Here is a 25,873-nt window from a genome sequence, read left to right as displayed (position 1 = left end):
GTATAAGCTGTCTGTGTCTGCATGAGCAAATGTAAGGCTGTCCTCTGTCTCTCACTAATAAATGACCAGCCTTAAGCTGAAGGAATGGCACATTCTCTCTTTTGCAGGATGCTTTTCAGATTGTTCTTTGCTTTTCACCTGGTACATATTTAGTAGCTTTGTACAGCAGTGGAACATCAAGTGGTACAGGTGAAAGGCAGAAGGCAAACTCTGTTTTGGAGGAGGCGTCTCAGGTGCAGGTTGGACTGGAACATGTACAGAATCACAAATAGTTGAGGTTGGAAAGGACATCTGGAGATCATCTAACCCAACCCCTCAGCTCAGCTACAGCAGATTTATCCAGATCTTATTTATTCACTCAAGTTAAATCTCCAAGGATGGAAACTCCATAATGTCTCTGGGGACCCTGTTGTGCTGTTCAATCACTCTTTCAATGACTTAGTTTAAGAAAAAAACATATAGACATTTTAAGCTTACTGTGTGCTAGAAGACTGTGACTTCATTGTTGAGTGTCATTTAAAAGAAACAGCTTGCCATGTACTTAGGGCTGACTGTGTGTAGAGAGGAAAGGGTACACACCCCACACAGGGGCTCAGAAGTACTTTGGGTTTATCTTGTTTTATGGCTTAGCTTGACAGAGATCAGTGATAGTGGCTAAGTGCTTAAATTTCATATAAAAGTCACGTTTCAGCATTCAGTTATTTGCATATTGAGTGACAGCCTGTTCTTACTCATTTTTAAGATTACTTTGGTATAAATGACAGTGTTTTAGAACAAATGTTGTCCCTTGTTGAAGAAGAGAACCGCAGCATCAGTCATCTCCAAAGCATGAGTTACATGCAAAGCACTGTGTTGGTACAATAATAAAGCTGAATGTGGCAGCACTGAAAATACTGCAGTCTCCAAACATCAGGATTGTTCTGGAAGTGTTAACCCAGCAGGGCTCTCTGCCTTATGGCATTGTGTGTCTGCACAGTGGCAATACGTGAAAACTGAGCACCCTTCTTAGAGTAACCAGTCAAAATCTGCACCTGTGACTGGAGGGCAACAACAGCGTCAGCCCAAGTACTTCAATATATCTTACCTGATGTGACAATGACATTTGCAAAGTGAACCTTCTAGCTTTTACATTAAATACTGTCTGTTTTAGGGAGTGGTTATCCAGGAGGCTGTGCAAATGAGTACTTGGCTGCAGCTGATTTCAAGGAGACAGTTTTGTTCTGAGTAATGTGTATGGGATCTCATTTTCCCTTGGGTGGTCATTAGGAAGGTTATGGATTTCGGCTTCATCTTTCTTCCATGACTACCCTGTTACCTTGAGCCTTATCTTAATCTGCAAAAACTTTATTTAGGATTCTATTCTATTTATTCGTTCAGCCATTTTAAAATTTTTCTTATTCTTTCCCTACTTTTAATCCCTTTTTTCTTGGCTGTGTGTGTTCAGCAGGACTTTGTGCAGAGCTGCTCTTTGGGGAACAGCGGAGCATTGTGAGCCCAAAATCTGGCTTGTGGCCACTGCTCATCTTTGAAAGGCAGCAAGGGGCTTTTAGGTCTTTTAATAGAGGATTCCAAGGAGTGTGTTACCTAAGGAGTGTCATCTCAGCCCTGAGTTTTGACCAACATATTCCCCTCCATTTACCTTCTCCCCTCATGCAGGGCCCATCAGCTTCCTTTGCTTTGCACCTCGTGCCATCAAAACTCCCTGTAGTTGGCTTGGACCTTCACTGGCACAGGAATCTTGGAGCCCAACTGTTCCCGAGTGTCAGAGGGAGACACAGCCAAATCCCCCTTTTTCCCTTTACAGATAAATCCCTGTGGCATTTTAAACCTCTCTTTATATAGCAGTGCAAGTAATTCTGGAGGTGTGGGATAATCTGAATGGAAAAACAAATGTGAGTAAGGCAACTTGGCTGAACCACAAGCAGCGTAATTTGGTCTGCAGGGCAGAAGTCACTAAGTAGTGGAGTGAGGGAGAAGGCAAGGGGTGATTAATGTGTCATTTGGTGCAGCATCAGGTATGTAGCAAATACAGCTCTGTTCCATTAACCACATCTGCCAGGCCTTAATTGAAAGAAATCATGTTCTTAGTATCTGAAATAGAAAAAGGTTTAATACTTGAGTTCTTTTTGATCTTTAAATGGACCAGTAAAGGATTTATGCATCTAAAGAGATTATCTTTTCATCTTTAGGCACATGCACTGTAAAAGTAATTTTTTTTTTCTCTTAAATGCGATAAGTGCATCTGGTTAGTACATCTCAGAATATGGAGTGACTGTGCTTAGGACAAAGTGGTGAGAGCATTTCTTGCTGAATTATCAATATGATTCTTTTAAAGATTTTTACCTTAACATATTTAGAAAAGAAGAAAAAGCCAAGCTTTTTTGAGGCAGCTATGCTTTTCCACAACCTTTTCTTAAGGTCTCTTGTAGAAGTTGTGGCAACTATTGTCACAAACAACTGATAAAAAGATTATTTTTGTGAAGTGTGTCACAGAATAAAGAGGCTTTTTCCTTGCTAGGGTGTATTTGTGGAGTGAATTTGTGTACCCACCAATATTCCATTAGTGAGCACTAAGTGGAGCAGTAAAATAAAACCTGGTGCAGATGTCTGATTTTAGTTTATGACAAGAGAGGAATTTTTTATTCTCCATTTCTGGCAGTGTTTTGTGGGTGTGGGATACTTTAGATAGCAGTGACAGAGCTTGTTTGGATCAGAGTGAGATGTGGATGAGATTCGATTTTATGTTTTCCTTTTCTAAGTGTTCATTTTGAACGCATCTTTACTGTCTGTACTCACATATACCCTCCATAAAGGGATATCTAAAACCTGCACTGTTCATTAGAAAATGGCTGGAGAGCATTAAAAGTTTATTCTCTAGTGTTTTAAGAGACCTGAGGGCCCATTGCAATTGTTTACTGCAGCTTTGTTTGTGACAGCCTAAATTAACTAACCAGTTTACTTTTCATCATCTTGTATTTATTTCTGTAAGATCAGTTGCTGTGGCTGAAGGATCCTTCTAGAAAACAGATGAGGTGGCTTTAAAAGGTCCAGTTTACTGTGACCTCTTTCTTAGCTAATTATTGTGTAGTGAAGGATGTCTGGCAGTCTAAAGTTTAAAAAAAAATAAATAATTGAAGAGCAGAGTTTCCATTACAGCTCATTAAATAAATCTGAGTGCATTGCTTGCTACTAAGAAACCTTATGCATGTAGCTTCTATCAGAGAAACTTTGCAGGAAAATAGCTTTAATTTTATTCTCCTCACCTTGAAGTACATGTCCTCATCTGCTAGGAGTCAAAAAAATCTAGATATCTGCCAGCTGCAGTGCAAATCAGCATTTTAATGCTTTACAGCTGCTTCTCTGTAGAAGTTAATTAGAAATGTGATTCAAACACCCTCTGCCAGTGCTCATATATGGTATCTATTACTGGTAATCATAGTTCCTGCTATTTCAACCTGCATTTGGGGGTGGTGTTAACAAAGCAGCTGTTCCACATCGGGACTTTGATAAAGGTGGAAACTTCTTCACTTTGAGAAAATTGGAAGGTAATGCTGCTGCAATTGAAAAAGAAAAGTGGATAATTTAAACCACATTCCTTATCTAGTTTTAGCTGCAGTGATGGTTTCTTAGTAAAGAACTGCCACACTAATCTGTCACTGTAGCACTGATTCCCAAGTGCCATGAGGACCATTGTTACCCCCACGCCAGGGATGCTCCAATGGAACACAGTAGTTTCCTGTGCTGAACAGTGGGAGCCAAGGCTCAGGATTTAAAAGCAGCTTTCAGTCCTGCCCTCCCCTCTGTCATCCAGCCAGAATGAGTGTGTCAGTTGAGGACTATATTGCCCATGAGATGGTTTAGTTTTGGTATCAGCACAGCTGTGAACAGGCCTGGATTTGTGCTTCAGGTTTTAATAGATTTATTGACCTTTCTAGCAGATGTCACTGACTTATTGTGATAGCTGCATTTCTCCCAAGTAAACAAGAGTGTTGGGAACTGATGGTGAAGAGGTCTAGAAGAAGAGTAGAGTGGGAGTTTATAAAATATACTTCTGACATGCCAGAGTTTGTTACTACATGTCAAATGTGTGTGCTTTCCCTGCAGCTGTATTAACAATTTTTTCATTTGCCAAATGCCAAATACTTTGTTTTCTGTTCTCTGACATACAGACTACAAGACAAACATGTTTTTGCTTCGTCATTCGTGGTTATTACTGTATAAGCATTATTGTAGGAATGAAGTATTATCAGTTAGATTTCAAATATTCTTCTATTTGGCTGCAACCTCAGAGCAAAAACTTTGTAGGTCGGTGCTATTAATTTTAGGCTTCATAGTTGTTCTTCCTCACTTAGACACTTGAGATCAGAGCCTTTGGGATCCAGAGGGGTGCATTCCTACCGAATCAAAGCCACTTTCAAGTGGGTTACATCTTGGACCTAACAGACTGATCTCTAACAAGACAAAAGTCTGGAGCAGAATTCTCTGTCAATTCTTGTGCTCTTTCTGGAATATTTCTTTTTTTGATGGTTTGCACAGAGCAAATACTTTCAGGCCAAGAAGTTCTTTGCCTTTATCACCATTATTCGTGTACAAAGCCAAATCTCTGAGGACTGGTTTGTTTTGGGATCTTTGTTTTTTTTTTCTTTTCTTCCCCAGCAAAACTCAGTGACTTTTAAGGCTTTAATCTCACAGCTTTGATATGTTCCAAAATATTTCAGTATGAAATGTCTTAACACTTCATCTGCCTGCATCTCTTCACATGATGGTAGGTTTTGTCTTGCTGTTGGTCATAGGCTTTAGGTTCATGTCACGATACACCAGGCACTACGTAGCTGTCAGCAGGGGCTGTATCCTGACACTCTCCCAGTGCCGCTCCTGGAACAAACTTCTGAGATGCTTTTGCACCCCTGCTTGTCTCTCCAGCGCTCAGAGAGCAGTTGATGATGTAGGTTCAAGGCAATTAAAGATTTTTAGAGTACAGACATTCCCTTGGTTAAACAACTGGATAATCAAATCAGCTGATGTGGCCTTAAGATGAGGGCACAGATTCCTCGGGTTGAAGGCAGTATTTGGGACAGTAGTGCCCTTCCTGCCAGTCACCATGGCTACATCAAACTTGAGCTGAATATTAAGTGTACTGCAAGGAATTCACTCCTGTTTTAGCAGCTACAAAGGCTTTGTAGGCCAAAACCTGCAGCTCTCCAGTGTCTACGTCAGCACAGCAGCTCTGAGGTTAAAAGCAATCAACAGGAAATGTCTGAGAGTAACAAAATCACCTCTTTAGATGAAATGTAGTCAACAGAAGAGGGAAAAACCTAAGTGGGTGCTTTAATCTTGATACATATTTAATGAAATGGGAAGGCAGAAGAGTAAACTAATGAGAATAACTTTTTCCCCTGGGAAAGATGGGTTATGGCACAAGAGGAAAAACTGATATTTTGGGTTGGCCAGGGAGTCAGTGTGCAGGAATTAAGAATTGATGCACATACCACAGGTTGGTTGCACTGCTCCTGAGGAACAAAAGGTGCTTAAACCTTTACAGCATGAAGGAAGGATGAGTAAATGGATTTTTCTGGATTCTCTCAGAAAAATGCAGCTGGAATAGACTTTCTTTATAAATTACACTTTCCTGAGAGATTAAGACTTTATGCTGTAGCTAAGATGATTATTCCCTGTGTACCTCCCTACTAAACTTTCCCTGGGGTCTGGATGTATTTATATGCTAATGACAGTAAATGTGCATTTTCTCATTTTAAGATTACACCTTTGTCTCTTGTGTTCAGAGCTAGTATCTCCTGAAGCCATATCTGAGCAGGGTTTGGATGTCTGCTGTGGGGTGGAGGAAGCACTGAGAAAGTTCCTTTTGCAAACTGAAGAAGTCATTGATGGTACAGGCAGGACAGCAGAAGTTTATCACAGCACAGAGTGTCGGCTCACACCAGTGGTCTGTGTCCCAGAACTCAGTCAGGCTTATTTCTTGGACCCAACATTTCCACACCTGAAATGGAAGCTTGGGTTTAAAACGTTAAGAAAGAGAACAAATTCACTGAGATTTTCAGAAAACTCTTTTAACCTTTGTTAAAGCCTAAACCATCATGATTAGCTATATTAGCTTATGTATTATATATGGTATGTATTGGTATATTACCAAGTGGGATGGTACACCTTCAGCTATTGTCCCATGCTCAGAAACCCTCTTCCCCCAAGTTTTTGTTTGTAAAGATGTGCTGAGACCCAACACTGGTACAGAATGGGCAGTGGAAATTGGGCCCCTTCCACTTTTGGAGTCCACCAGAGAACTGTAATCAGTGAAACAACAGATATTGATTCTTTCCCATCCCAGCCTCTTTCTTCTTTGCAAGAAGACTCAACTTGGAAAGCTGTGATCAGCCTAATCAGTTTTCTGTTATTGAGACTGGTGCTCATAGTGCAATTTATTAAATCAATTTATTATCCTTCCAACCAGCTTCAGTGATCAGAGCATGAAAACATTGAAAGAAAATTAAAACTAGTGTAAGTGCTGCCTGTTTGGATAACAGCACATTTTGCTGTTTCAAAGGATTACTCATCTGCACCAAAACAGAGAGATAAGTTAATTTCAATGATTTAGAATTTTCTATTTCAGGGAGGCCTGGCTTTCACATTGTGATGGATTCAGGAAGAAGTATAATTCATTCTTAAATTGTTAAACAGCACGTTAGGGCTAAGTATTGGAGTAAAAATAAATGGATTCATTTGTAATCTTAAGCATGGGTGTATGTGGGAGGGTAGGGATGGGAGGCTGGGATAACCTGCAAATAAATGCCAGATGAGCAGTGGCACTTCAGGTTTTGGTTTTGGAAAGTAGCCAAAATAACCTGCAGGGAAGGGAAACCAGCTCTGTCTACTTACGAGGGAATTCTACAGATCCTCCAGTCCTCTCCTCCCATGCCATGTGCCCTTCAGCAGGAGAGGGAAAGTTCCCTGAATTCTCAGAGTGCAGTGGCTCTCCCATCTTAATGATGTCTTCAGCCTTCTGAGTGTAAACTAAAGCAAAGCACCCCAGCAGGAGGCAGGATGCTGTAGGGCAGAGGGAGCTGTGGTGTCACCAGTGGCATCTGAGTAACGTGGGAAGGTGTCTGGGAATGTTTCCGATTTCTGCAGTGCTGCTCATTCTGGATTGGGTTGATGACACACATATGGCAAAGGGCTCTGTGAGTTGCAGATGTGCTGTACAGTGTAAAATTCAGAAACCAAAGCTGATAGTATCATATGAACCATGAAATGTTCCACTAGTAGGACAGGGGAAGTGTTTCATTCATAATTCTTTCTCAGGACATAAATTTCTAATAGTTTCAAGTTCTGGCTGTTACTTAAAATGAGTTAATTTTTTTTCAATGGCAAATATTGGTACTCCCTTCCCTGCCAAATACTGCAGAGATGTTGCAGGGACATACATAAAAAAATGTTGTGTCTTGGTGTGTGATTTGGGGGAGAGAAAAGGGCACAAAACAGCCCAGGCTTCCTCTGTGAGCTGTCACTACAGTGGCTGCAGCCAGTTGTAAAACCAAGCCATGTGAGCTCCAGGGAGTGAGGTTCCTTTCTGCTGCAGAGCAGCTCTTGAGGCAAATAGCTGTTGAACTTAGGCATGCAGGAAAGATGTTAGAAACTGGAGAACTGCTGGATCTCTTCCTCTGATTTCTGTGGGGAAATGCCTTTGGTCGGGGCCAAATCAGCTCAAAATAGGCTACAAACCTACTGGTGACTTGGCACGAGCCTCTGAGAAAAGGTGGCTGAGCTGATGGGATGTGAAAGAGGTGGGGAGGAGGCAGGGGATGCTGCCTGGAGATGGGCTGCATGGTTTGCTGTGAGGAGGTGGATCAAGTTAACTGCTGCTTTGACTCTGAATCACAGAATTATCAGGGTTGGAAAAGACCTTTAAGATCGTCAGGTCCAACCATCAACCCAGCGCTATCACTGTAAACCCTGAACCCCTAAACCACTGCCCAGCACCAGATCCAGACACCTCTTAAACACCTCCAGGGATGGTGACTTGAACAGTTGTTTCCCATGGACCCTGAAACTGCAGTGCTACCTTTCCCATAGACCCATGTCTTCATTCTCTTGTTTCTCATGTGTTTAAGCTGTACAAAAAAAATAAATCCTTGCAATCTTCTGTCCTCCTCCAGCTTCTGCATATGTTTGGTTTAGAATGTCTCAGGTGCCTGTTCAGGTGGTGGGCGTGCAGTGGGTGGAATGAATGGTCAACTGGACATGAGAAATTCCCATCTTGGAAAGCCCTTGCCATGCTACAAATGGTCACCAGACTAGTGGCATCTGAGGGCAGCTCTGCTTGGATGAGGCCAGTAGGAAGAAGTACAGTAAGACCACCATGGAAATTTGACCTAGGGGGGAAAAAAAAAGTCTTGTTCTGGAAAACATTAGGGCTGCTTCTGTAAAGCAGGCTGGCTGTTGAAGCTTCTCTGCTCTCTTCACACAGTTTTATTTACAGCTCAAAGTAAAGAAAGCAGTAGTTCTTGACTGGGGCTGTTAATGTATACACTGTATATCAAGTTTATTGCAAAGTCTGTTAGCAAGCTACCAGCCTGGTTTTTAATCTGCAGATAATCTTACTCTCATTTATATATTTGGGCTGTGTTACTGTGCCCAGCGTAGGCACAGCCATTGGAATCCATCCAGTTCACCTAACAACTTTCATTAAAGAAAATTGTCCTTGTAATAAAAATTACTCAGTGTGACAAGATTCCATAGTATATTTTTTTTTAAAGCCCCATAAAATTTTCTAGCAGTTAATGCCGCTTGTTTGTTTTTTTTGATATTTTCTTTTAAAAGCAAAAATTGGCTAAATTGTGCCAGTACTTGAAATAGAATGAAATAAGTATTTTCTATCTGGGCATATAGAAGCCTGGGTGGTAGGAATAGCCCAGGGATAAGGAAATAAGAAAACTCTGTCTTTGAAGAGTACGTTTTATAGAGTTTTGTACATTGTGAGGTTGCCTGGAAGTCTGTGACTCTTTAGTTAGGAAAGGCAAATTCAATAAACTCTGCCTACTTGCAGTTCATGATACAGAAGTCTTAACCTTATAAAATGCAGTGATCAAATGTGGATTTTTCTGCAGCAGTTGGGAACAGCTTATCTGATCATCATCCCTGCTGGCTGAAGGACAGCACTCAGTACGTGTGTCCCCTGCAGAGCAGTGTGAATACGTGGGTGCTGGTGGAGTTCCTGCAGTTTCTCCTTGCTTTTCCCAGCCATCAGAGACATAATATTCCTGATGTGAGACACTTCTCACCAGTGCAGGGTACAGCAGGCTACCCACTGCAAGTGTGAAATGCTTTGGTATTTTTTTACTATGGAAATGTAGTGAAGAAGTGCGAAAGAACCAAACCCAGCACTTGGGAATGCAGTGGGAAGTCAGTGAATTAGACTCCCTGCTGTTTCTTTGCAGACTACTCACCTGAGAAAACTCAGGCTCCTGTGCCTTCTTTTCCCCTGTTATGCAATAAAAATGGGGAATCTCTGTTTTTTGCTGCTTGTTCATTAATAGGTATAAAACCTGTCCTCAGTCAGTCTGGGGCAGAGCAGCTGTCATTGTCACGACAAATATGGCCAAGTCCAGTGACTCTTTATTCACCTTCTGGGGTGTGTGTGTTCATGTGTGGGACCAGATCCCCAAACATACTCGTGTTTGGTAGCAGGCTGAGCGTGCTCTGCTCGTACCCCTGGAGGAATTGGTTCAGCTGCCTTCAGGCATCAGCACAGATGAAACTGCACAACAAATCAGAACAGTTCAGGAAGATACACGATGCTGAAATGTAAAATGACCAGCACACGGATGGAAGACAAACCTGTGGGATCTTTCACGGTCTCATTTTCTCATTTCTATCAAAATAAAGAGTTGCAGAAGTTCTCTATATATTTTACATTGGATTTTTTGAGACTTTCCAGTGTTTCATAGGTTTGGTTTGGGGTCTGATCTTCCAAGTGCTGCAGTATCTGTGGCTGCTATTGGGGAATCAGAGCAAGAGCTTCTGTGTGATGGTTCCCTCCTTTATTTTAATGAGCACCAGCAGCCACTCTCATGTTTATCTGGTCTTGGGTACATTAACTAAGGTCTACCTCCTGTCTTGGGCTTAGCTGATTTATGCTTGAAGTGAGGATTGTTTGTTCTCTCTGATGAAACAGTCTATTGTGATAAACTGACAATGGCAAGGGATAAGCTCTGATGTTAAACAGTGGTGGTAGCTTTTTCATTTCTCACTCTTTTTTTTTTTCTTCTTGTTTTAAGTCTACCCAGTGCCTCAGGAGGAAGGCAGCTGCGCTAATAATACGTCTGGTCTCTGTGGAGGGCCCTTATTTGAAAAATCCGTAATTGAGTGGACAAAATTTCAGGTTGCTTGAGAGGATCTATTCAGAAGAGATTTGAAAAGGATGAGGGAAAAGCACACTAGACAGCAAGAAGTCCTAAGGGCTCTATTGAGCAGGGAAACCTGTGTAGATATTGTGGGACAATTAGACTTTGCCAGGCAAAACACTAAAATGGATTTGTGAAAAGAAAATCCTGGGGAATGAACAAAGCTTTGAACAGGGCAAAGAGCTTGCTAGGAATACCTCAAAGGCAAGGAAGTTGATTTGGGTGATCTTTGAAGGAAGGCGGGCGATGGCTGCTTCAAAGGGAAGGTGCAGAATGTGTGTTAGTCCCAGGGATTCTGCCTGTTTCCACAGTTGCCAGGTCAGCACCAAGGGGGAGAGCTCAGAACTGGGTTAAGTTTATTTGCTCCTTTGCTCTTTCCGGAGAGCTGTTCCAATGCCCGGCCTCCCTGGTGCCCTGTTCAAGGGCACTTCATGCTGTTGGCCTTTCCAGCCCCTGCCTTTCATGCCTGCTTTGGAAGCTGAGGAGGACTGTGCTGTACAGAATGGAGTGGTGTATTCCCTGCAGTCAGGACAAATAACCCTGCGAGGTTATTTGTATTGCAGCGATTGCCTCTACTCAGGTTTTGTTGCGTGAGATTTTAAGATGTTTGCTTAGATTTAACAAGCTAAGTTTTGCCCAGCAAGGCTTCTTTCCTCCATGGGTTGCTGATGGCAGCGGGTGGTGTGGGGCATTAATGAACAGTCCCTGGCATGCTCTCAATGAGGTTTGCTGTCAAGTAAGTCAAAGCTTCAGATACTTAAAGATCAACCCATTAGTGATGAGACCAGCGTCAGCTCAGCCTATTTTTAGGTTTTTCTTTGCTGCTGCACTCTTTGATGTAAAGACAGCTGTGTGCCCCTTATTCTTTATGTAGACCAAGCTTCTTATCTCCACTTTGGAACAAGCTGTCCATTGTTTTGATCACTCAGTGATCTTCCTCTGCAGCTCTTCTGTTTGAATTCTTGTTAATCATGGTGACTGCCAGTGTCTGTGCTAATTCAGATGTGGCTCCAGTCCATGTTCAGCAGTGTAAATATTTCTGTATTTAAATGCAAATATCTCCTCTGATAAGCACATAACAAAGCCATCCCCATACCCACTGTGGCTGTACCTGCCTTGTGGCTTGGAGGGGTGTCTGACTAGGCTTTTTGCTGGTTTTTATTTATGCACGAGTGGATGTTACATTGTGTGTTTTGAAGAAACCAAACACAACTTAAACGCACTGATGCACTGAGTGCAGTTTAATTCTGAAAGTAAATTGCCCTGTGTCTCTTCTGGTTTTCCACCAGTGTCCAAGAATCCCAGCTGAGGTCTGCCATCTGTTTTTTTTATTTCTTTTCCTCTTCCTCTGCTGCTTTCTTTCTCATCCAGCACTCCGTTTTCTCCTAGTGCCTTTTTTTTTCTCTTTTCTTTTCTGTTTAATTGCTTCTAAGATTTTGGAACATCTTCAAAAGTCTCGCTTAAGCAGTTATTTTTAAACCTGGAATTTAAAAGCAATTATTCTTACTTCCTTTTTCCTGTTAACTGCATTTGTTAACTGTTCAGGTCGTACTTCCAAAGTCATCCCCTTCTGGTAGAGACGGAACCGCGTTTTTAAGAAATTAGTTGTTACAGTGTTCAAATTTCTCCTTTTCATACAGAACACCTGAAGAAACGCCTGGAGGATTATATGGCCCAGTTCCCAAATGTACGAATCCTCCGAACCAAAAAGAGGGAAGGGCTGATCAGGACTCGCATGCTGGGGGCCTCTGTGGCCATAGGGGACGTCATCACCTTCCTGGATTCCCACTGTGAGGCCAACGTGAACTGGCTGCCACCCCTGTTAGGTGAGTGTGGGGGTGTAAAATTTGGTTTATTTCCACCTGGTGCTTTCCTCTCATACTGTAAATGGACAAAAGGAACATGAAACATCATAAAAGGGAGAACAAACCAACCAAAAGACTCAAGTGAGTTGTTGGCAACTTGTAGCCTTTAATACAAGAATTTTTCTGTTCTACAGTCCTACACTGTGCAGTAACCCTCTCATATGCTTTGGTTAATTAAAGAGCAGAGATCATATTCTTCTCTTGCCTCACTAAATGAAATCTTAAATAATTTACAGCTTGTTAGAAAAGTAAACTATCATATGGTCATTCAGCAGCTTGCAGAGAGGAATGGCTTTATCATACAGAAAAGATCTGTACATGCAGGTTTTGAGTAGCTTTTAGGGGTTTTATCTCCTATATAACTATATTTAACTTCGTAGTCTGCAAGCCTGTGGAAAATACTTCTTGTGAATGAGAGCTGCTGGTATGTATTTGTAGAACATGGGCACTCTTTTCCAAGGCAGTGCTTCATCTTTAAGGAGTCATCACTTTGACAATGTCAGCTCTTTTCAGAGATGATTAATTGAAGGGACAGTGCCATCAGTTTCTGGTACCTGTCTGCCTCTGGCCAGTACCAAACTCCTTCACAAGCCCATGGCAAGTGACCTGCCAAAGCTCTCTCTGAGGTGTGACTTTGTCACATAGGCTTTGGCAATAACAGTCAGGTGGAGGTTTAAGAAACACAAGTCAGATTTGCCCGCAGGATTGTTGGATGGTTATCCCCTTGCTTTCACTACAGCTTATATCTGGCAATAGTGTAAAACATTTGCAGCTTTATGAGCCCCAGGGAGGGAGGACAGAATTAGCTCAAACGTCATTTAAATGAGAACACGTAGAGTATGCTCTGATTTTAAAGCACAGAAAGGATTTGTGTTAGACGTGTTTTGGAAACTGAGACATCATTTGTCGCCTCTGCTCTGAAAGTTAACTTCCAACAAGAGACTGTCTCATTAATAAAGTATTTAAGAAATTCCAGATGCTTATGCAGGAATTAATCCTGTGTTGTTGTATTTGGTTGGAAGAGAAGGTTGAGGGGAGGAGGTAACACTTGCCTTTCTTGGGCCTGCTGAGAGTAGTTATGCCATTAGTCTGAAACGCTTTCTGCAGATCCTGGTGTAGCAATTAGAGCTGGGTGGTGCAGTGAGTTGTTTCCCTGGATTTGAATCCATGCAGAAAGGGTCACATCCCAGTTGCTTGTGAAAATGAGGACTGCTCACTGAGCACAAGAGGGTCTGGTTTTAGCCTGGCAGTGTAGATATCTGTTGTAGTGTGCCTGTGTCTTCCTATTCTGCTTCTGGGTGATGAGTGCCTGGTGTTTTTATCTCAATTATTAATTACTGCAGAACTAGCAGACAAATTGATATAAATTGGAGCATCTGCCCAAAAGAGAAGGAATGGGAAGAAAACTGTGTCATTTCTGGACAACTTCATATTTTGACGCTCTTTTTTTGTAATTTCATGGTCAAAGGAACCAACTGGTGTGGGTTTTCTAACACGTTTCTCCGATCTTCAGATCGCATTGCCCGAAACCGCAAGACCATCGTTTGCCCTATGATTGATGTTATTGATCACGACCACTTTGGATATGAGACTCAGGCTGGAGACGCAATGCGAGGTGCATTTGACTGGGAGATGTACTACAAGAGGATCCCTATTCCTCCTGAGTTACAGAAACCTGATCCCAGTGATCCCTTTGAGTAAGTTACTGAAACACAGTGTGCTAAGAGCCAGCTAATGAAATAACACCCTGTTACAGGGTTGGTTTACATCTCAGCATAGTAAAAGTCAGAAACTGGTGCTAAGCTACTTGCTTTTTGGCAGCTGTTTGCTTTGTTGGTTTAAAAGAAAGGCATTGTATAGTAGCTGTGAACACTCTACTTTTCATTGCTGGTTTTTTTGCCACCTTAATTCCCACAGAAGTTAACATTTCATTGAAAACTGTAATGTGTAACATCTAATGTGGTAATTTATTACTGAGATCTTTCAAACATAACTTAGTATCCCTAATGCTCTGCCAAAAACAACAAACCAATGGTGGCTTATATGTCATTCTCAGGTGTGGGAAGAAGAAAACCTAGCAGAATAATTACAGCAATTTCGATGGTTGCAGTGCATTGCAGACGTAAATCTGTGATGTTGTTTTCTGCTGTTGCTGTGCTTGCCACCATTGAGACAAGTAATGCTGTCCCTTATACAGTGTTAAAAAAATAAACCTTAACAAAACTCTTTTTGAGGTTAAACTCAATGACTTGATCATATGACTGAGGCAGAGCACCACGTGTGCAGCACACAGGTCCCTCTGGGAGAGGTCGTGTCCTGTCACTTAATGGTGAACTCCTGCCTGTTTGGAGGAGAGGCACTGGCTGGTTCTGAAGGGACCCTAGTCTGGTCCTCCTCCTCCTTTGCAAGTGGGAAATCAGTAGATAATGCCAAAACAACTGTTTGATGCTCTGACAGGGCTGTAAAGGCACCGGGAACACTAGGTGGTGAAAAGAATATTTGTCAAATCTTGCTTTGTTTTTTAAATGTTTAGTTAGAGATCTGTATCTTTAAATGTGTTTGTAATATGGAGTCTGGTTTTTCCTTAAGGTCTCCTGTAATGGCTGGAGGACTGTTTGCAGTCGATAGAAAGTGGTTCTGGGAGCTGGGAGGGTATGATGCAGGTCTGGAGATATGGGGAGGAGAGCAGTATGAAATATCCTTTAAGGTGAGCCATGTTCTCTGGAAATTACTTTTGTTTTGAAAAGTAAGAATTGTTCTGAGGCGCAGAATGTGAATGATCTGTCCTGTCCTTGCTTTTGCGTGTGACTAAAGGTGAAAGAGCTGGGAGTAGTAAGATAGTGCACAGAAGAAACAGCGATGGTGTGACCAGTCACTTGTGAGGGTCAGTTTTGGAGCATGATTAGCTGGGGTGTCCCCACTCTGTGGTCACAGATTCCGATGCATGCACTCCTCCCAGCAAGGGTAAGTCAGCTTGTGTGGAGCTCTCTGACTCTTGGGCTGCTTAGTGCTCACCCTGGCGAGATGAGGAAGCACTCCCCTCCTTGAGGGAAGAACGATTCCAGCAGCTCAGTGTTTGCCCATTTGAGTACCTCAACCCTCAGCTCGAGTTCCCAGAGCTGAGAGCAACTTTCCCTCTGTAGTCAATCCATCTGACTCCTGGCTGCGAGGAACTGAGTCTGTTAATTACCCAGGAAGAAATCCCCAACAACTGGAGTTAATAGCACTGTTGCTGGCAATGGCTTTGGATCATTATCTGCCTGGCTTGGGGACAGTTCTGTTACTCACTGACTGACTGAGCTGCTCAGTTGAGGGCTTTAAAATTAAGAGTTAGCCAGCTGACTAAAAATGCTTACTAGTAGTAACATGTCACTGTGACCCACCAACACTGCTGGTAGCTGTGTTATCTTGCAAGATGGCACTCTGAAATCCAATCTAGGAAACCCACTGGAATATCCCAGACCCTTGAAGGCAGGTGGCTAGTCTGGAATCCTTTCCATAGCCTGGAGGCTATGGAAATAATCCTTTCTACATTAAACTCTGGGGTCTCTCTTTCAGAAGTTGAATATATAGTTTTATAGGTGTCTGGATGCCACTGATCTAAGCTAGTTGGCCTCAGCACAGGGCTAGAAGATGGCAGCACTGCTACTATAGTGCAGTTTAGCTTCAGCAGCTAAAATTCTGCAAGTCCCCCCTGAAAAGTCATGGCTGGTCTCTTCCATGACAGATTCCTAAATCTCAGTGCCCCTGTGCAATTCAGAGGATATCAAACCACAGCAACCCATTTTGCCATACATACACCCCGTGAGCTACTGGGCAGCAAACAGTGGGAGAAAAGACATTGTTCTTGAGACAGTCATTTCTTCCATCATTTGCTTACAAAAAAACATAAGTAATAAAGTCACGTTGGAGGTCCCGTGTCCTCTGTAATGGTGGCAGAGGTTAGAGCCATTTGCTCTTTGGGTTCCATGTCATGAAATTGTGTAACACACTCATTCTCTGCAGGAGGGGCAGTGTCAGTATTCAGCCTCTCTTCCTTTCTGAAAATGCTGGTTTCCAAGAGTGATGACAGTGGCTGGGCAAGCCCTTTGTCTCCAGTGCCACAGCAGACAGTCACACTGCTTGATCTGCAGGAAATAAGACTACTTCATTCATCTGTTTGCTTATCCCCTCTGAAACACACTGTGGTTTATTTCAGTCCAGAGACGGTAATTTATGGAGGGATAAATTTGCTTTAATTAATCTCTGCAAAGACCCCCCTTTTTCTTTCATTGTGCACCAGAAAAATGAAGTTTTCACTGAAAGAGGCTCAGTGTATTTTCAGAAATTAAGATAAATTGATACATTCATCTGTGGCTGATAGATTTAATAATTCTGCTGGAATTGCAAGAATAGAAGGTTTGTTCATAGAATTTATGAAGCTATGACATTTCCTGGCGAGCTTAGAGCTACGATTTTACCTTTAGAAGCAGACTGAGATTTTGTAGTTAAAGGTGCACTGTCAAATAATTTAAAGCTCTGGCTTTAGGCGTGGGGTACCTGCTTTCACATTATTTATTATCACATGGGATTTCAGATTCTGAGCGTGCCAGATTTACAGCCCAGCTTTAACAAAGAATCCATCCCTGTGTCTGGGCGTTGTGGGTGCAGGTTCTCTTTTGTACTGCTGGTCTTTAATCCATTGCACAGGATCTGGCCTTCTTGAGCCTCACCAGGAATAGAGGGCTTTTGGGGGTTTGTTTCGTGATGGTTTTTTTTTTCTTAAGCATATTCCTTTTTTGGCCATGCATGGACTGTTCTTTACTGGATTTTGCCTTTATTTTAAAATCCAGGGCTCTGTTGCTGAGAGACTGGGAATAAACAAGTTTATTTAGGAGCCTCTTGCCTCTCTGTTTGGGGATCGTATGTATTTCTGTCATCAGCTGGCTCTACTTCCTCTTGAGCAGAAATTTTCAGGCAAGCCAAGAGAGAAATCATCAGTGTTTAGCACCTCAGAAAACATTTAGCTGCAGGGTGGATCAAACTCTAGAAGCCTTGCTCCTTGTATGAAACATGTACACCAAACATCACTAGAAAACATTGCATGCAGGAGGGACAAAAAAATTTAGGTGAACTTCACATTAGAAACAAACTTTCTACCCCTAACTGCTGGTTTGTGGTTTTGTGGGTTTTACCAGTCCCTCAAAACAAATTTCTAGATTGGAATTGAGGGAGTCATCTATCCTTTCCATATTCAAGCAGAAAACAGGCATTTCTTCCTCCTCTTGCCCTGTGTATATCCAGAGCAGCTCAGTGCCTCTAACCCAGCACCTCTGCAGGTAAAGGTCTTCCTGTGTCAGGTCATCCCCAGACACAGCAGGCAGGTCCCAGGCTCCAGTGCTCCTTGCAGGGGTTGCCTGTGTTCAGATGAGCCTCCTCTGCTCCCTGAGCTCTGCTTGCTCCGGGCAAACTGCTCTGCAGATCCGTGTTCTGAGAGAACCATTCTCCTCCTCCCCCATCTCCTCCATCCCAGCTGCTGACCTTGGAGCATGTTCTTGCATTTTAGAGAAGGGGTAACAAGCATTCACAGCTGTCTCTGTGGGGCACTTGTCACCTTTCCTTTCTGTTCCCCCTAACTACAGCCGTGGTTCCTCTGTTCAATGGACTTCATCGAGGTGGATTTTCTGGCTTTTTTGCAGTCCTTTCTATACTTCTTCTCTCTTACAGCTTTTCCTGCTCTTTTTTATCTTCCTGAAATTATGTGAGCAAAATTGAATGCTTTACCCAAAGTTACAATGGGCCTTTCCTCTTCTAAACACAACTTAATAGCTGCCTACGTAACCACTTCATTTTTTTTTTACATAAATGCATTTAATTTGGAGCAGTATATATGGAGCATTTAAACTGTTCCTTCCTGCAAATGCTACTTTTTACAGCACTTATCTACGCTCAGTTTCATTTGAGATCATGTTGCCTCTTTTCCAGTATTTTTTTTGGCTTCTCTTCTGTTTGGCTTACATAATCTTCAGTAAACTGCTTCACGCCTCTCTTCCATAAATATATAGTCTCTGATTTTTTGGGGTGTGGGGAAACAGAAGAGTAAAAAGGGATGTCTCTGGCTCATATAGGCATAAATATAGCTGTACTTTGTACTTCAGATCTTGAGTGGCGTGGTTCTCTATCCTTTAATTGCACATTGTACTTCAAGAGCAATAAGAGGTTGTAAAGCCTTAATAAAATTCAAAGGCTTGGTTCAAACAAGCCAACTTTGCAGCTGCCCTGCAAAGAACAATTAAAGGGAAGACAGAAAAGCTGGGCAGTACTTGTGGTCTTCACTCTGTGCTTCAGCAATAGGAAACAGCCACTGCATTTATTGTGGTGATGGTAGATCATTGCATTTTTCCAAACCCTTTTCCCAAAGCATCAACACGGATTGCTTCTGATTTCCAACAAATCCAAGTGCTCCATAGCTTCTGTTCACAAGTCCAATGCCTGCATCTCCTGTGCCCCATATCAGCAGCACATTTCTTATTCCCATGTTGCCACTGGCAGGCATGTAGTTCGGGTGCAGCTGCCAAGGGATCCCTTCTGAACATTTCCAGTTGTGTTGCTGAAGTCAGTGCTGATTGTGAGCCTCCACTGCTTATTCCAGGCACATACTCACACCACTTTCCAGCAGCTCACGTTTGCCCACACTGAAACAGGCTGGGCATTCTGCTGCTTTTTTTTGGGGGGGGGTTCTTTTTAGCCAGCACATGCTGCTTAATTCTAAGGCTCTCGGCTGCAGTACAGGGTGGCTTCTTTCTCCCTTCCTATGTGGTGATGCACAGATCAGTTTTGGATCAATGACTTGAATTTTTTGCCTCTGTTCACCCTGTGTGCTTGGTTCAGGTTCCAGAGCAGCCTCCCACCAAGCAGCAGCAGGGAAGGGCTCCCCTCCACTCTCTGATTATTGGAAAGTGCTGTCATTACTCTTGAATGCTCCAGACGGTGAGGAGGGGCTGTGCTGGTGTGTGATGTGAGAGAAGGTGCTGTGCAAACACGCAGATCCCAGTGCCCCATGAGCTACCTTAATCTCTTATAGAGCACTAAGTCCCAGCTGCAGGAGCAGCTGATGCTTCTAATAAAAAGGATTACACTTTTCCTGAATTATTGGTTTCCCTTGCTTTCATCCTCTCACCTTCCTTGTTATGCAGAGAACCCCCCTGACTCATTCTCTGTGTCTTTTTCTTCCCACCTTTCAGTGTGTGCTCAGACAATCAGCCAGCTTCTCTCTGTTGGTCCATCCCATGGTCTTCATTTCTGTTGTGCCTTGCAGGAGCAGCTTTGTTTTCAAGGCTTAACTCTCTCTTTTGTGTTTTTTCCCTCTCTCGGGAAGCATTGGCTCATCATGGTGCAGTCTTCGGAAACCATAAACCTTGTATTCCCAGATAATTTGTGTTCACAGACCAACTGCAGCATTGTATTGTGTGTTTGAGAGGAGAGGTTCAGCTGTCTTACCTGACATTGTTTTCTGAAATTGCAGAAAGGGAATTGGATCAGCATAACATTCCCATGTAGAGAATAGGTGGTATATTATCTGGTGCTTTCATAGCATACTGACTGAGTCAAAGGCTCAGGCGTTGCTTTATGAATATGGAGTTACAGCTCTCCAGGCCACTGGGAAGATGGAAGTAATATCACCGGTGCTGTTATTTTATTTCCCTTGTGTACATTTTTATTATTAGGGCGAGATTGTGGCCTTAGCTAAATCTGTTGCAGTAGGCCCATTGACCTCAGTGTAGCCAGGTTTTCCCTTAATTCCAGCAGATCTGTCAGCTGCTGGATTCCAAGCCCAAAATGGAGATTGGCAAAATTGTGCCTGAGGAGGAAGAGAAATTTCCTGTTCTCTCCTGATGAGATCTGATTAGATTATTGTGTAAAGCACTGTCTGCCTGTCCAGCTTTAATTCTTGTTCTTACGGTGTTCTAGTAAATGGCTGATTGAAATCAGGTGTGTCAAGTTCAGGCTGTGATGTTTTACTGTCGTGTCAGCCAAGGAGTGAGGCACCATCTCACCCTCTGTAAAACAGCAACAAGAAGAAGCTGGCTCCCCTGGCCCTAAGGAGAAGGCAGTCAGTGACAGTCAGTGTTGTGGGGAAGGCATGAGGTGCTGCCCCACAGATCAGCACCGTTCCAGCTGTCTGACAGCATCGTATTTTTAGCAGTGTAAGTTTTGGTGTGTCATGCCTGGGAACTGTACCCCTGTTTAAAGACAACCAAATCTCACTGACTGGAAGCATTCCCTTAGTGAGCACACAGCTATTTTGGGTTTCCTTCCCTTGCAGTTATTCCTTGACAGACCCTTGGATGCGATTTCCTGACCTTTAACTCTGGCTTTCTTACGCTTTTGTTAGCTGTGTTTTACCAATGCACGTCACGCTCTTTCCCTCTCCCCCTTCTTCCAGTTGTATAGATAAGGACTGGTAATTGTCTTTATGGAGGTTGTAATGAGTTCTGTCACCACACAAAGCAGCTCACTAATAAAATAAATCAAAGCAACAACGAATGAATGGAAAGCATGCTTTTAAAATTAGATTTGTACTGCGGGTGCCACACTGTCACTTGCAGCGTGACACACCGTTAAAAAGGCACAGAGTTGGTGAAGTACCTTGAAAGGGTCACTGAGCTCTGCTAGCAGGAATTAGGAAGCCTTCCATTGCCTCCATTGCAGCATCATTTGGAAGGAAATATTTTAAAGCATGATCAGGAAAAGAGTATGTAAAACTGATGTTAGATTTTACTTGTTCAGTAACTCAGTTAAGCAGCTTTTCTGATCATATAGTTACATGTGTTCACGTAATGCCATCTTCTATGCCTGGAGTCTTGTAGCAGTTTGGAGCTCCTGATCCAACATACCATTAGTTCTGTCCAGCTCCTCACACCCTCTGCCTCTCTCCAGCAAAAGGCTCTGTGAATCAGTGCTGTCTGTTTTCACTTCACAAGATCTGCAGTGCAAGGACAGTGCTCTCCTCTCCAGCTGTGTTGACTGCAGGGCTCTGCTGCTCACCTTAGGTAGGGACATCGTGTTTCAGAGGAGAGGTGTATTCACAGTGGCCTGACTTGGAGGTGGAGCAGGTGAGGCATCCTCTGGTCAGGCAGCAAGGATAACAGGCTGGTGTTTGCACTCAGGCTTGTGTTACACTAAAATGCAGCTGCTGTGAACCTTGTCAGGCTTGCCTGATGCAGGGTGCAGGGAAGGGTAATACAAGTTGTTGAGGATTGTGTGTGTGTCTATGCAACCGAGCTCTGGGCTTCTTCTGCTACTCCTGCAGCTCTTCATAGTTCCCAGATCTGTTGCAGCTCTTACAGCCTCACACAAACCATTTCTGTCATAGAAACGCAAAACATGTCCAAATTCCTGTTTCTCAGCCTATCTGTTAACTTCCCAGCAGCGAAATCGCGCTGTGGCCCTCTGCAGCCAAAAGCACGGCAGCTGCAGAAAAAGAAAGATTTCTAATTCCATGAGAAACTCCACAGAAACTGTGCTAGTTTCTTTTTTCATCTCTTCCGTACCAGCCTCTCAAGACACAGCAGGGACAAAAGGAATGAAATCCCGTAGCAGGAGTGTTTGTCAACTTTCTTCTTGTCTCTCTCGCCGTAACGACGTGTAATTAAATACCCTGAACTTTAGAAGTTGCCTGTGAAAAATATTCCTCTAACTGAGAGCAACCAACCTCCATTAAGTTATACACAGTCAGCAAATGACTGTAATTATTAGGGCCAGTAGACAGAGCTAAAACTCCAGAGGACTTCAGTGTCAGAGCTAATAATTATGCAGCAGCCTTGGCCAAATATTTCTCTTCTGAGCTAAGTATTTAATATTGTCGCTGTAGAATATTAATGGAATTGCCTGCAATGTGTGAAGCTGTTGACTAAGCTCGTTGTACAGTGAACTGCTGTGGCTCAAATTAGCCACAGTGAACAGGGGGATCAAGATCACTGCAGCACCAGCCTAAACACTGCGGCCCTCGGGGCACTGCCATCGGATCTGGGGACAAACTGCAGGGCAAGGCAGTGCCGTGCTTCAGGAATTCAAAAAGTCATTTGTTTGGCTTTCTGAAGGGTACTTTTTCTTTAAGTCTTTTTGTGAAACATATGAATATATTTCCTAAACCTAATGAAGGAGATTGGCTGGTTCAGGAAACATCTTTTCTTTCACTCGGACAAAATTTTTACATCTGTGCTATAAATAAGGAATAAAAGAATGTTGTTGCAGAGTGCTGGCACAGAGTCAAATCTTCCCAGATGGGGAAGGAAGCTTCTGGGCCTAATCTAGACATTAACCAAGCATCAAGGTAGTCATCTCCAACTACAGTGTTCTCTAGTGACTTCCTGAGGGCTTTTTTAAAGCTATTTATGTGTTACCAGGCAGGGATTTCCAGTTAATTGTAAGGCTGCAAAAGCAATGAGTGAATGTCAGCAATGAAACCATACAAGAGCAGTGATATAACCACGGGAAAAAGTAGCAGTTTCTTCTGATTTCTGGCACTTGAACAGGCTCATGAATTCCCTGGAGCCTTTTGCATAACACATGACCACCTGTACCACAGAGATGGCCTCCCTTTTACAGCATCGTTACACAACCTACACCCAGGGTTTTTATGGCAGCCCAGTTTAACTGTTGTGGTTACTGTGGCTGTAATAACGTATATCAGTTTAAAGTGAGGTGTGTGCTGTTCTCTGGGTGCTCGGATTTTTTTCCCCTGTTCTTTTCTGTGAAGAAGGCTTGATAGCACTTGTGCTAAATCAAGGCTTGCTGCATGGCTCTAAGCGGGTAGTTATAGGATTTGAGACTAAGGCAAGGAGGGGAGGGGATTTGGGAAGAGTGTACTTTAATGTAAAAATCTGGGTTAAGCTTTTTCAGTACTTGGAAGTCTTTTTTTTTTCTTTTTCAGTTTTCTCCATAAACCAAGATTGAATCTGTTTCTCTGCTGTTCCACAGGTATGGATGTGTGGAGGTCGCATGGAGGACATCCCTTGCTCTAGGGTTGGTCATATCTACAGGAAATATGTTCCATACAAGGTTCCCACAGGAGTTAGCCTGGCAAGAGTAAGTGGTAGTGGCTTTCCCCACTACAGATGTCTGACTGCAACGTGACTATGCTGTTGTCTCCTCTGAGCTCTCAATGGAGAGGCAAATGTAGGCTTTGTGGTCTGTAAGTTGCACTTGTACAGTGCAAGTTGAGCAGTTTTGCAGTGGTGGATGTGTAGCACAAAGGGAAGAGAGCCTGGGGAGCTGCAAGACGTGTGCTGACAGCTGACAAAGGCTACTGCTGGGTGCTGGGAAGGGACTCTGTGATCAGGGACTGGCTATAAAAGCAAGATATGGCTTTATTTGTATAATACTTCAGTCATTTTATAGCTGTGCTCTCCAAGAGCAGCAGGCTTCAGCGTGGTGATTGCGTTTTGGTGATTGAAAGACCTCTCAACTTCAAGCATCACAGACCACTGAATGGGCAAGCTGTAATTTTCCACAATGGAATGTTCACTGCCATCTTATTTCTCAATCTAGTGTAGCCCAAAGAGGAAAGAGCTTTCGCCTATCATGCACTGGGTTTCTCCAGTTAATTTTTAAATTGAGAAGGGACTACATTGCCCTCTGGTGGGAGAAAAAAAAAATCATAGAAGCAGGAAGGCTGCAAAACTAAAAACCACAAAAAGGTGCCCTGCTGTTCTGTAGTTTATGGCTTGCACAGTGTTAAAATGCTTCCCAGTTTAACAGCACGGCCCTGGTTATAGATTTGGATTTATTCCTCAGCCCAGCAATGACCTGTCAGAGCGATGGAGCGCTCTCCTGTCTGTGCCATCTCTTCAGGAAGGAGCTGTATTTCTTTCGATTCAGTATTTGGCGCTCATGAACTCCCACAGTGCTTGAAGGAGATGGCAGACAGGTGTAGCCAAGGCTGTTTCTCGGCATCTAGGATCATTTAGTCACCTTGAGATAAACACCTGCTCTTGTTTGGAGGCTGCATTCGGGGCAGGGTCAGCACACTGCTCGCTCTTAGCATCCTAATTTTTTTGGTAGAAAATGATCACTGCAGGACTGACCAGCTTCATGCAAGGTAGGCAGTGCTGCTGGGTCACCAGAGTCACAACTGCACATGGCAAGTCTTGGCACCAAGAATGTGCCTGATGTTGCCAGAGAACAGTCCAAGATCCAGCAGTCTCGAGGGTGCTGTGACAAGCAGATTGTCTTGAGAGGGTGGTGTTTATTGCTGTCTTGGAATTGCATAGTGGATTAAGCTTTACAGTAATACATGAAATGTACTCCTGCCAGGAGGTAAACCCTTTGCTTCTGTCCTGAAGGGTCATCACCTGAAAGTTCTATATTCCGGAGGTATGTCAGACTTCTACCCAAGAAAATGGAAAAATAGTACTAAGAAAGAGTATTGTGAACTGAAGCTTTCCAGAAGGGAGTACTGCAAATCCCATTTCTAGATGGATATAAAAGATGCAATAAGGAGGATTTAAGAAAGCAGCTTTTTGTCAGAGACCTTTGAATGTCCAGTGGTATTTACCAGCATCATGTTCTGACTAGTTTCTTTACAGAAAAAAAAGGAAAAAAAACAACTTTTGATTAATGTTGTTTTTCTTAGCCACAAGGAACTAGATATAATGGCCAAGTGCCAGGATTCTTTTGACCTCAACTGAAAATATCTTTCTAAAAGTCCCTTGGAACTAGAGAATAATAAAAATAATCTTTGTCCTGAAGCTGGAGAGAAAGAGTGGATGTGAATGAAAATCCTTTCTGAGCGAAAACATGCGAGCTGCTCTGAATGCTAATGTCAGTGGTTTGTGCAGTGCTCTCAGGTGGTTTTCCTTCTCGTTCTCACCCGTGGCTGCTGCCCACACAGAACCTGAAGCGGGTGGCTGAGGTGTGGATGGATGAGTACGCCGAGTACATTTACCAGCGCAGACCAGAGTACCGGCACCTCTCCGCGGGGGACGTCGCGGCCCAGAAGGAGCTTCGCAACAACCTCAACTGCAAAAGCTTCAAGTGGTTCATGAGCGAGGTCGCCTGGGACTTGCCAAAGTTCTACCCACCAGTGGAACCTCCAGCAGCCGCCTGGGGAGAGGCAAGTTTGTGCTCTGATGTCTGCAGTGGGCAAACAGGCTGCGGTTTGGGTTTGTAAGGTCGCCCGTGTGCTCCGGTACTGGGTGGCTGTGAGAAGGTGCAAGCGAGTATTTCAAGATCTGCCTGATATGTTTCAAAGCCCAGAACTCCTCTGCCATTGCAGTGGCCTGATCAAAGCAGGCAGTTGGGCAGGCAGCTGCTTCTATTAATGCGCAGCTACAACAAGAACAGAGACTTGGCTTGTTCTGCACGCTGTGTATTTAGTAGGAATCAGAACATGCCAAAGAGAGGACTAGGGAGAGGAGGCAGCTGAGCAATAGTGAAACCCTGTATTTCCAAAGGGCCTCACAACTTAGTTGAGCTACTTTGCTCCTTAGCTTTCCCATCTGAAAGCCAGAAAACCCATCCCTGTTTTTGAAAGTTGGCTGTGTTCTGGTTAAAAAATGACCCCAGGAGTGAAGTCGTGGATTGCTACACACAACTGTGGCAGACAGTGCT

At 43.3% G+C, this 25,873-nt stretch overlaps 1 protein-coding gene across 1 annotated transcript in view; it reads left to right on the top strand.

Moving 5' to 3' along the window:
• GALNT10 (polypeptide N-acetylgalactosaminyltransferase 10) overlaps window positions 1-25,873 on the top strand; it is a 77,765-nt gene that overhangs the window by 48,125 nt on the left and 3,767 nt on the right. The window contains exons 5-9 of the mRNA XM_027682578.1: window positions 12,056-12,241; window positions 13,794-13,977; window positions 14,870-14,987; window positions 23,243-23,350; window positions 25,155-25,376. Coding sequence (XP_027538379.1) covers window positions 12,056-12,241; window positions 13,794-13,977; window positions 14,870-14,987; window positions 23,243-23,350; window positions 25,155-25,376 — 818 coding nt within the window. The remainder of the gene's footprint in view (window positions 1-12,055; window positions 12,242-13,793; window positions 13,978-14,869; window positions 14,988-23,242; window positions 23,351-25,154; window positions 25,377-25,873) is intronic.

Source organism: Neopelma chrysocephalum, unplaced genomic scaffold (genome assembly GCF_003984885.1).
Source record: "Neopelma chrysocephalum unplaced genomic scaffold, ASM398488v2 Primary Assembly neopelma1_63, whole genome shotgun sequence".
In the NCBI taxonomy this organism is placed as follows: Eukaryota; Metazoa; Chordata; class Aves; order Passeriformes; family Pipridae; genus Neopelma; species Neopelma chrysocephalum.
Note: the sequence above shows the minus strand (reverse complement) of the source record. Positions and strands in the feature narration are given on the sequence as shown.